A 12,369-nucleotide genomic window follows, 5' to 3' on the forward strand; every position below is an offset into this window, starting at 1 on the left:
ATTCATTGCTCCATTCGACAATGGTTACATTTGTAAATTCCGCTCGAATTGCGTCCGCAAATTGTTTCCGGAGTCCACCGAAACGCGTCGCCACCACTTTGCAACCATTAAAAAAACAATGGAAGCAAAAAAAAAGCTCCGCACACGCGTCCATTATTACCCCAATAATGGCGCAATACGTTGGTTTGTATTTTTATTACTGCAGCTGTTACAGGACGTTAGTCAATTAACTTTATCCTTTAAATTGCTCGATGAAATCGTTTAGTCATCAAGTTATTGGTTCGATGGAACTTGTCGAGCTGTACGTTCTCTGTATCTCCCTATGAACGATGTGTCAAAAAAAACCTCGTATCCCTCTCGTGTCGCAATAATCCCAATGGCGTGCAACTCGCTCGGATGCAATTACGCGTCATTAGCGCCGGAGGTGGTTGCGTCGGCAAACGCGAACGGCTTCTCAACTGCGGCTCGGCAGTGTTCAAAGACGATCACATATAAACTAACGATCGTCGTGTCGGCCGTTCATTTAAAGCTGCAATGATTTCAATTTGATCATTTCATTTATATCAATTTCATTATGCTTACGAGAAAGATAATAAAAAAAGAAAACGCATCACAGTTTATCAACTTTCCCGAAATATTTAGAATCCATCGATAAAAACTTCAGATGCCATGACTCGGAGATTCTGAAGCAAATGCTAGACCGTGTTACGCTGGATGTCTGATATTTTTGAATCCCACACATAGTATACAAAGTGAATAGAAGAAAACATTGAATTGACATCGATTGATACTTTAGTTTGCTTTTTTATTACTGCAGACGTTGCACGGCGTTCGTCAATTAACTTTGTCCTATAAATCTGTCGATGAAGTTGTTCAGTCATAACTAATTGCCTAAAGTTACTGGTGCGACGCAACTTTGCGATTTACGCGAATAATTAATAGCAAACGGATGAATCAGCGAGCGAGACGAGCACCAGTCGGCATAGCGCTTTCAGTTCGGTGTTTGGCAAACTATGCCGTATTCCCCAACGAGCAATCGGAGCGAGCCTTCATAACGAGCTTCTCATTGTCTTGCAGCTCTGCCCTGTCTTTCTCCCACGGTCCAACGGGAAAGCCACATCGGCGTGGGAAAATCTCGGCGCTCATTGCACTTGTCGAAATGTAAAAGCCCACCGCAGCAGGTACCTGCCGAACTCTCTAACGACCATTCGCTCCGCGACCTGTCCGTGAAGTTTATATACACAGTCGGTGGGCACCGCATTGTCTCTGTTCGGCGCGCGAAAGACTTCCCCGGCGAGCCCGCGGGGGTGCAGGAAGGAAAAATCGAACGTCCTACACTCTTTTTTGCTTTTTTCCCACGAGTGCCCTACGCAGCGCAGCAAAGCTTTCGCACGAGCGATTTTCACGACTTCTGTCATCGATACTCGTGAGAGACACAGCTCCAACTCTGCATAATTTTTCATGGCATCGACCACCGCAGCTGGACGATTTTACTCGTGGGCGAGTCCAAGGAAACGACCTTTGCCGAAAGAGGAGAAAGAGGACTGCTCTTACTTTTACGCCAGCCTCACTTTCCCTTCTTTTTCCTCGTCGTTTCATCTTGTCGGATGATAAAGTCAATTTTTCATGATTTTTTTTGCTTTTTACAAATAAACTGCTGTCATTTTGTTCTCCACAAGCCGATGATAATTATTTAACATCCAATTAAAATTTCTGTAAAAATAATTTCATTACTTATTTTCAATTGTAATAATATCTTTCGCTTGTTAAGGATAGTCAACTTATTTTCGCAAACAATTATTATATCTCAATTGATTTCTGAATGATTTCTGATAATTATAAATCATTCTACTGTTTATTTTATTCGTTAATCCTATCATTTTTTTCAGTTCAAATTTTGGCGCGAATTTCCTTGCAGTGCGTCAACTTTCCATTCCATGCAAGGTGACAAACTGTACATTACAAATATAAGCAAACAACAAACTCAATATTATTAGTTGTAACCATAGAACCGTTACAAGTTATTTATAAAATTAAATAATTAATTTTTGCTTTATTTTATACCGAATTTTTTCCTTCAAAAAAGTTTTTTTATGTTGCTTATTTGTATTCTAATTTTTTTCCATTTTTAATTGAAGCGACAATTGAAATCATTATTTTCTAACCTGCAAACATTTTGAAAAATAGAGTTTAGAAAAACTGATAGTTTTAAAAATATGTCAGAAAGACAAAAAGTTTTATTATGCGGGGATGTGGAGGGTCACTTCAAATTTCTTTTCTCAAAAGTAGAGGCTATTAACAAGCAAAGTGGTCCATTTGATTTTCTACTTTGCGTTGGTAACTTTTTTGGCCAAAACAACAAAGAATTAGAACCTTACAAAGATGGATCCAAAACGATATCTGTACCTACATATATTCTTGGTCCAAATAAAAAAGAACATATAAAGTATTATCCAAATGAAAATGGCTGTGAAATTTGTACAAATCTCACTTACTTAGGTAATTATGGATTGTACACGTCAAGTTTAGGTTTAAAAATAGTTTATCTCAGTGGAGTTCAAAAGAGTCCTGATATACCGAAAGAATGTTTATTTGATGATAAAGCTGTAACAGCTGTTAGGAATGCTTGTTTGAAAGGAAGTCCAGCTTTTCGAGGCGTTGATATTTTATTAACGTCACAATGGCCAGAAGGTATAACTAACAGTATAGAAAACAAACCAAAATTTGAATACAAAGGATCTTCATTAATCTCATGGTTAGCTACTCATGTGAAGCCAAGATATCATGTATGTGGAATGGAAAATATTCATTATGAAAGACCACCATACAGGTAAACTTTAAATAATTTATAAAAATATAAAAGATGATGAATCAGTAATAATTGAAAATATCCTATATACAGAAATCAAAATGAAAGTCAAGATGGTATTGACATAGCAACCAGATTCATAGGGCTTGCAAAAGTAGGAAATGCTGAAAAGAAAAAATACCTTTATGCCTTAAATTTAACTCCAGTGAATAACATTAGGATGTCAGAGTTAATACAAAAGACAACAGATGAAACTCCAAGTCCATATCCAAGATTTATGTTGCAAACTAATCCAAACAAAAAGAAAGAAGGTACGTCTCAGTTCTTTTATGATATGGAATCTAGAGGTGACAAGAAAAAAGCGAAACGTCCAAGAATAGAGTTTGATCAGAACAAATGCTGGTTTTGTTTAACAAGTGAGGATGTTGCAAAACACTTAGTTATATCTATTGGCAAAGAAGTATACTTAGCTTTAGCAAAAGGTGGTATTGTTGATGATCACTTTTTAATTACACCTATTAGGCATCATCAAAGTTTATCAACTTTGCCAGAAGAAGTGAAACAAGAAGTGAATATTTATAAGGTAATGAATTTTGATATATAATATTTGTAATACAATTTCTGAAAATAATTATCAAATTCATTCCACCCTTTACCCAGGAGTCCTTGAAAAAATTCTTCGAACCAAGTGATCGAGTAGTAGTATTTTTTGAAAGAAATTTTAAGACATCGCATTGTCAACTGCAAGCAGTTCCTATTCATAAGAATCAAGCTCCAGCTTTGAAACAAACATTCCAAGTAAGAAATTATTATTAGAATTTTAAAAATTATAAGATGAAGTAAGTAATGAAATTGCTTTAAAAATTAAGTTTAAACTAAATTTTTAGGAAATTGCAAGTGTTTATCATATTCAGATGAAAGAATTAGATATTAATCTTCATGAAATAGCTCCACCAGGAACACTGTACTTTTATGTTGAACTCCCAGACGGAGAAAAACTTTTTTACAAAATAAAAAAGGACTTTCCACTGCAGTTTGGTAGAGAAGTGCTTTGTTCAGATAGAATATTAGATGTTCCTGAAAGATTTGACTGGAGAGATTGTCAATTGAGTAAAGAAAAGGAATTTGCTTTAGCAGAAGAGATAAAGGCTAAATTTGAGCCTTTTAGTGTAAAACTATAAAATTTTTCAAAATATTTCTCAGTGGTTAACCAATATATAATAATTGTAAATATACAAAGTTATTGAATGGGGTATTTCTTTAAGACATACAGTTCTTTAATGCAGTGTATACCTTTGTTACATTTTTATTGACATTTATTTAGCTATAGTGCCACGAAATTTAAATGATATAAATAATTTGTACTTGATTATTTATATAAACTGTAAAAAAATTGTAAATCACTCAGAAAATGTAAATTATACAAAACGTGGACAATATATTATGGCACTTTTATTTGTACTTGCCATTTCTATTTGAGAGTATTAAACTTGAGTACTTTTTCTTTGATATTTTAGCTCGTGTAGCTCTGGAGTTATAAGTGGATCCAGCCCACTATTTTTCATTTGTATAGCAATATCAAAGAGGTAGTCATAACATTCAGTCCTGAAATATGAATTATGATATTAAATAACATTAATTCATGATACCTGATTATTAATTAACAAATTACATTGTTTTTGCTTGTTGCCAAGTATCACCCCAAACATACACTCCATGTCTACGAACAAGCACTGCACAAGATTCTGGATATTCTTTTATTACTTCAGCCATGCGATCTTTCAAATCCTCTTCAAAAGGTGTATTTTCAATGATGGGCACAACTAATTCTTCATCAAATCTATATGCTCGCCCCAGCTGTTGATTACGAATACCTATTGAAAATTATATTCATAAAATTTTTATCTGATAACGTTGAAATTAATATTATGTTTACCTTTGATCATTTCAAGGTGTGTGACACGGAACTCTTTTCCAGGCCAAAGTAAAGTAACCATAACAGCAAATTTGGAGTGAGTATGAATTACAGCTCCGGCATTTCTCATGATATAAGCATTCATGAATAAAGGTGTGCATTGAGACTTCTTCAATTTTTTTTCTGGAGGAGGTAGCTCCAAATCTTTACCTTGTATGTCTTGTACAAACATATCATTTGGTATAATTCTTTCTTTTTGTACTCCAGAAGGAGCAATGTATATTTTGTCTCTGAAAATTTCAATAATTGTAACAGTTAATCTTTATACTAAAAAACAGAATGAATTCCAGTAATATTCCTTGCTGAGCTTATCTAGCATTAATTTGGTATTATATAGTATTTTATTCACATAAAATTAAAAATAAATAACTTCAAATTTACTCATGTTTTATGGAAATTCCTCCACCAGTTCCAGTGACCCATCCCAAGTCATAAAACTGTCTGCAAAGCTCTGGTATCAAATTTTTTGGATGCTCCTAAAAATAGAACAATCAGTATAAAATAAAACTCTCATGAAGAGTCAAATAGGAACATATTTTGTTATTAAAATAACGTAGATATTAAAGAATTAAGGACTTACTTTATCAAAATTTTTGTCATAATGATCTATTTTATTACACTCTGACATTTTAAAGCCTCTCTTTTTTTTTGATTGACGTGCGAGTGACGCTATAACAGAAGCTTTCAATTCTAGGACCTGTTGAATGATATAGACCAAACAAATATTTATTGCGAGTGTTATAACATAAAATGCTTAAAAATAAATTTTGTCCATACGGTTTGTATAAAAATACAAATTGCGTATCAAAAGCAGCTTTTTATCTCTCAAGCTTCTCCAGCCTGCGCCGAGTGTGTTATCACAGTGTACACATATAAGCGGCTGGTTTGCACATTCTGCGAGTGTGGGGGTGCATGGTGAATAGCGAATCACTTTGACCGTCATTCGTTCAAAGCACGTTACTGTTTTTGCGTGCAAGGCGAAGAAATCCTGAAATATTTTAGTAGGTATTTATTCCTTTGAAAAATGTTAATTTTTTCGTAATTGACATAAAAAGCGGTTTTTTTGTTAAATTTTTTGAATGATTTAATGAACTAATGACAACATTATATACAGCTAAACTTGTATCTACAATGTCAATTTTTAAATTTTAAATGTCTAAATATAATAATTTTAGATGAACTAATAACTGAAACATTGATTTAATTTTATTTAATAACATTTGTTTTTCAAATAATGAAAAATAGCTAAGCAGGTTTAGCAACAAGCTCAAAACACCATAATAATTCACTAAAATTGATGTTCGCAGTGGAATTTTAATCTGAAATAGTGGCAACACTTTGTGATGAGAAGGTGTGTAAACAAGGTTAGTTTTTTATCACTATATATAGAGAAATTTAGCTTGCAAAGGAAAAGAAAGGAAAAGAGCCACAAAAATGGCGAGGTTATTTGTAGAAGAACAAAATTTCTTAGAAAAAATGTGTGATGAAAAAGAAACGTAAGTACTTTCACGATGACAATTGTCGATATAGTTTAAACGTTATTTAGAATGACAGTGTGACAAATAGTTTAGCTCAATTCTATTATTATGACGTATGCAAGCTGACGAATTCTATAATTAATTTAAAAATTTTTTTCAAATATGATATTTCAGTAAATTTACAAATTGATATTGAAAATTAACATTAATGAATATGGCACTTTTCAGCCTCGAGCAGGAATCGTTCTACTGGGTGGATATTACACAAGATTTCTTTGAAGCTATCAAAGGTGAGTTTGATATTGAAAAAAATTATTTTACAGAAATTCGTATAAATATTATGCCATAACATTTAAAAGAATTTTATAAAATGTTTAAATATTAATAAATTTTTATAATTGCCAAACTAGAATTGGAGTTAGGAGAATTGGTGCATGATGAGCTGTTTGGATTGTTTGATGCAATGTCTGCTATTGAGATGATGGATCCGAAAATGGATGCTGGAATGCTCTGTAATCGAGGCAACAATAAGCCATACACATTTTCACAGGCAGCAGATAATGGAATTATTAAGCTAGATGGTCTTACCCCTTCAGAGATCATTGGCATTATTGATTCGACTTATGCTTGTATAGTTTCATGGTTGGAGGGTCATAGTTTGGCACAGACAGTGTTTACTAATTTGTACTTGCATCAACCCGATCAAATTATTGATAAGACTTTGAAAACTTTTTGTTATGCTGTTTATAAAATAATTGAGGAAATTAGGGAGTGTATCATAAAAGCTTCCGTGTATGAAGAAGAGGACTTCCAGAGTGTTATGTATGGAGGTTATAAACTACAGCCAGATATTACAGAACAAAAAACTACTTCAATGCTGAGAGAAGTTGAAGAAGAATTGCACAGGAAAAGTAGGATTAAGCCTGTTGACGATGAGACAGAAAGAGAGGTAATATTTGATGATTAAAATGAACATATTTACTACAAAAGTAAATTAGGCAGTGATTTATTAATTGGTTAAATTAAAAATTTTAATTGGTTTATATTTGATTTAATTCCAACACAAAGTTAAATCAATGTTATTGTAATGTTATTTATTTTTATTTTTCCAGTATAACGACGGATTAGCTCTTTATGCTAGGATACGGTTTACAAAAATGTTCTATCAAATTTTAACACTAATGGGAAGAAAAGAGCAGCTCCAACTAAATTTGAGTGGATCTCAACGTCTTCTTTCAAATTGTTCGGATATGATACAAGTTATCATAAAAACAATCAGTAGAGGAATAAAGGCTGATGAAATCAGTAAGTAATTTTAAATATTCTATTACAAAAAGTTGCTGATTTTCTAAAAAGCTTTCTGATTTTTTTCTAGCAAATCACCCTAATGTGATGGGTTTTGATCCAATGATTAACCAAAGATTACTGCCACCTACATTTCCAAGATATACTAAAATTAAACCAAGAGTTGAAGCCCTTGAATATATAGATGAACTTATAAATCGGTTTAAAACTGTAACTAAAATTACAAGCTATACTAGTTTTCATGCTGCTTTGGTAATGTTTTTAATTATTTATTACTGGTATTATTTTGTTTTGTTTAATTCGTTATCTTATGTTTTAGGACTTTTTTTTGGAATTCTCGCGACAAAGTCCTTGTATATTGTCTAGATCAATGCTGCAAATTGTTTATTTGCCATCAGTGAATCGCGTCTTTGGTGTTCATAATTTTATTGACATTCTGAGAGACGCAGCGAGAAATTTCATTGCACCACCTGCGCTGTTGCCAAAGAGCAGCTTATTGCAAAATACTCAAGCAAAAGAGTGTGTTGATAAATTTTTAGCACACTGTGCCAGTTTTTTTGCAATTTTGTTACAAACAACTGGCCATAACAGAGCTAGACAAAGAGATAGATTAGCATACCTATTTGAAAATTGTGCAGCTTTGCAGGATGAGGTATTATATTAGACATACTTTAATAAGTATTTATTTTTATATACCGTTAATTATTATAAATATTATACATTTTTGCAGGCTGAACGAGTCGATAGTTTTATGCATACACTATCACTCAAAAGTGATACACCAAGGCCTCATTTGGCATGTTTTGGAACGTGGATTTTGTACCATACATTGCGCGTAATGGTCATGTATTTGTTAAGTGGTTTTGAACTTGAGCTCTATTCGGTTCATGAATATCATTATATATTTTGGTATCTCTTTGAGTTTCTATATGGTTGGCTTGTGTCTGCAATAACAAGGGCTGACACATTTATCATAGAGCAAGACATGCATAATGAGCAGCAGAAAGGCAGAAGTAGTAAAAAGAGTGCCAAAAGTAAAAAAAAGAAAGCAACGCCCAGACCATATTACTTAGAAATACTGTTGTATCAAGCCATGCAAAATATTTGTGGAGGATTTTATAAGGTAATGTATAGTGACGTTAAACTACGATTCACAGTACGTAATTGTAATTATTTTTAAATAATCATTTATTTTTAGGCATTAGTTGGCTTTCGTATGGACGATAGAATACCATTACCGGAAATTCAATTCGATTGCGAACGAGTGCGATACGAACATCGACTTTTACCTTTTTCCTCATTGATCACACCACCACCAGTTCACTATAAAAAGTTTATCGAAATGACAAATGCTCAAATGTACAGAAACGTAAGCTTACATTTTTATGTACGTATAAATTGGATAGAATTACTATATTCACTATATGAATGGACAACATTTTTTAGGAAAAAAACAGCAGCGAAACTCAATATTTCGACGGTTGTCGTCATTTTCATCAAGCTAAAAATATGTTGGATCGTGCACTCGAACTTAATCCTGCTAATCCTAATACTGTAAATGAGGTGAAATTAAAGTTTTTGTAGTAATTTTTTAGTAATTAAAATCAATTTACATTAATTCAATTATGTTATTTGTTCGCAGATAAATGATTTACTAAAAGTAGCTAAGACGAATTTCATCGTACTAAAGTTACTCTCTGGTGGGCATAAAAAAGATTCGAAAGAGCCTCCAATTTTCGACTTCTCGTGCCATCAACATTTTCCAATTATCAAACTCCCATAAATAATTTAAGGACTGATTTAGAAACAAATATTTCTGATTATTATTTATTTTGATTGAATGTGAAGAAAAATAACTGCCATGCTGAATGATTTAACACAGGACACAGTTTCGTCTTCCGTGATTATAGAAGATTTTCTGTGAAAATTCAGCGATTAATTGCTATAATTTACGGAAATTCTAAAGAAAACCTGACAATCCCCAAAAATATACGAAGTTCTAGAAAAAGATAACTTTTTATTATTATTATGAAGCTTAGTCGATCGATTAATAACAAACTTTTTTCAAAAGACATTAGTTTGAGTCTTTTCAATTAAAAGACTCAAATACATTACTATTTTTTTAATACTACATACGTTTGCTTCTTGTTTTTGTAAATATATATTTTAGCAATTTTACTTATAAATTATATCGAATGTGACTTATGTTGCTGGGGTTTCTTTGAAAAAAGAAACGAAACTTTGTTACAGAAAATTAAATTCTTTGCAAACTTTATTTGAAAAATTGAATTGAATTCGATTCAATTGAAAAATGATAATTTATAAATTTCTTTTGTTAATAAGCTTATTTTTGTTAGTATGTTCGAATTATTTAAGTATATGAGTGTGTTAATGATTGTGCAAAAAATGAACTATAAAAAGTGTTTCCTTGGTGCACAGGTAGATATAAATTAAAGATATAACAAAAATAAAAGTGTTGTATTTTATCAACAGTGTGACAAGAATATAAAAGATGATAAGATATTTATTTCTTGTTATCGATATTCAATGTTCAACTTTGCTTGTATAGAATTTCCATTTTGTCTTCTATTATTATTCTATTGGTCGCATAAATTTTTGGACATGAAAGTAACATATCTGATTTGCAGAGAGACTTAATGCATATTATAATATTTATAATCAAATTGCATTATTATCAATTATCCAATTATCCAAGATGAGTTACAAAAAAAATATACGAAAAAAAGGCTAGTTTATATTAAAGTTGGTGTATCAATGGTTTTATATTACTGCACAATTGGCGAATAGCTTAACATTTTAATTGTGATGTAAAAATATTTTATTGAAAGGAACATTTTCAAGTTTTTGAAAATAAGTTCTTTCTAGTATTAATAAAAATTCTTTATTATATTAGATATAAATATAAATCGTCATTTGCAAGCATATAGACAAAATTAAGACAGTGAATGTCCATTGAAATTACCAAACTTGTATTATAAAATTTTGTATATATACAAAGATGTAACTTTGTTATATTAAATTTTATAATATATTAATGTATATTTATCAATTCATTAGTTTTGACATTTTCATGTAAAAAAGCAATCTAACAAAGTTTAGGTAACGAATAAACTTCTCGAAAAAATTATCAAACTTATTTATTGTGTAGATTAGAATGAATAGGTTTAATCAATGTTGATTTTCTTATAGAATGTCACTGTGCATAAATAACATTTCTTTATATTGGCAATATCAAGTTCCAATCTAATACCATTATTCAATATATGATCTGCTTTCCAGGCTATTGCGATTCGCTCTGCATGATGGTGCGTATAGGTGACCGATTTTCATGTAAATGTTGTCTATATATAATGGACTTGATCGCCAATCCCAAAATATACACGTACGCGAATTTAACTAAATCCTATATCGTATTTTTGGAAATTTTATATACAATATTGTGTAAACTTTGATAATTAAGAAATAGAATTTTGAAAGTAATAAGCAATGAAAATTCTAGAAGGTGCTCATTTTTTAATTGTGGCAGGTAATGTTTATATAAAGAATATTCAGTTGTGACGTTACAAGCAACATGGACACATACTTGGAAAAAAATTAAAATTTAGGCTTTAATTTTTTTTTAAATATAAAATATTCAACTCATTAATCTTCTATAGTATCGACTTATTTAAAATTGTTCCATAAACTTTGAAAACACGATTAGTTATTATATGCAGAAAGCTTTGTAATAATTATAATTATTTCCAGTGAAACATTCATGTGTATAGTAATTAATATTTATTTTAATAATAACTTATGTATCGCTCATGAAAAAATATTTTTCGCATAATATTGTCTGAATCATTAATTTTTAATGTGACCTAGTTAACAATATCTATCAACTATATAGCTGACAAGTTTTTTTTAATTTATATCACATTCATTTTTTTAATATATACTGGTCAACATAATTAATTATTTTCACTTCGTCTTCATATCGAGACCGTACATTTCCCTGTAAATTTAAAAAATAATCACCCATTCCCCTTAGAGCCTTTCGACACTAGGAATGATGGAATATTCTTGTGATGTTTTTGTTCCGTATGATTTTATACTTCTCGAAACATTAGTACAGTTCATAATCTACTTTTGTTTATATACTCTGTGGTTTAAGAAGTTAACAAAGGCGGACGTATTTTGCGCCTTCTGCAACACTTCTTAAATCACTGAATACGTGTACGGAGGTAGACGGTGAACTATACTAATGTTCCGGGAGGTGCAAAATCACACAAGAACAAAAACATTACGGGAATATTTCCTCATGTGGAAAAGCCCTTAAGCTCAATCCACGACGACCACAACTCTACTTGCGATTCATACGTAACCTAATTAATTATTATTTTTTTAATGATCACTTTGTAAAAAAATTAATAATTCAAAATATATTATATGTCAAAATAAATATGCGAAAAATATTTTTTACGGGCATCACACCGATTATCATTACAATAAAAATTAATTACTATATTGCGCTAGAAAACACTCCAAATATTTATAACTGCACATTTCGTCAGTGAGACGGCGTTTACATACAAAATTATATATTTGGAAAGTTTACGAAGTAAAAATTTTATATAAATTGGACTATTATCCTGTATAAGAATGATGTCGTTTAACATTTTACAATTTAATACTAAAGTCCGAATTTTAATTTTATCCTCGAGTATACCGCCATTTGCTCATAACGTCACAATTGAAAATGCTCTATTGTGTCAAACCCAAATATAAAATTTTATTGTAAT

At 31.3% G+C, this 12,369-nt stretch overlaps 3 protein-coding genes across 3 annotated transcripts; 2 read left to right on the forward strand and 1 right to left on the reverse strand.

Moving 5' to 3' along the window:
* The first annotated feature begins 1,990 nt into the window (after positions 1-1,990).
* On the forward strand, positions 1,991-3,993 carry LOC131662712 (CWF19-like protein 1). Its single transcript, XM_058932567.1, has 4 exons — positions 1,991-2,830; positions 2,903-3,392; positions 3,470-3,607; positions 3,697-3,993. The coding sequence occupies exons 1-4, from the start codon at positions 2,217-2,219 to the stop codon at positions 3,988-3,990; spliced, it is 1,536 nt and encodes a 511-aa protein (XP_058788550.1). The 5' UTR covers positions 1,991-2,216; the 3' UTR covers positions 3,991-3,993.
* Positions 3,994-4,274: 281 nt separating this feature from the next.
* LOC131662713 (probable methylthioribulose-1-phosphate dehydratase) lies at positions 4,275-5,640 on the reverse strand. The gene is made up of 6 exons (XM_058932568.1): positions 5,562-5,640; positions 5,365-5,481; positions 5,166-5,260; positions 4,746-5,014; positions 4,482-4,683; positions 4,275-4,414 (listed from the first exon to the last, which is right to left on the reverse strand). The coding sequence occupies exons 2-6, from the start codon at positions 5,410-5,412 to the stop codon at positions 4,294-4,296; spliced, it is 735 nt and encodes a 244-aa protein (XP_058788551.1). The 5' UTR covers positions 5,413-5,481; positions 5,562-5,640; the 3' UTR covers positions 4,275-4,293.
* Positions 5,641-6,156: 516 nt separating this feature from the next.
* LOC131675788 (N-alpha-acetyltransferase 35, NatC auxiliary subunit) lies at positions 6,157-11,243 on the forward strand. Its single transcript, XM_058954931.1, has 10 exons — positions 6,157-6,280; positions 6,491-6,552; positions 6,673-7,211; positions 7,375-7,567; positions 7,638-7,819; positions 7,887-8,219; positions 8,298-8,690; positions 8,766-8,936; positions 9,014-9,130; positions 9,210-11,243. The coding sequence occupies exons 1-10, from the start codon at positions 6,219-6,221 to the stop codon at positions 9,348-9,350; spliced, it is 2,193 nt and encodes a 730-aa protein (XP_058810914.1). The 5' UTR covers positions 6,157-6,218; the 3' UTR covers positions 9,351-11,243.
* The last annotated feature ends 1,126 nt before the right edge of the window (positions 11,244-12,369 follow it).

The sequence above is a fragment of the Phymastichus coffea genome, unplaced genomic scaffold, assembly GCF_024137745.1.
Source record: "Phymastichus coffea isolate CEN01 unplaced genomic scaffold, Cenicafe_Pcof_1.1 PCOF00028, whole genome shotgun sequence".
NCBI lineage: Eukaryota > Metazoa > Arthropoda > Insecta > Hymenoptera > Eulophidae > Phymastichus > Phymastichus coffea.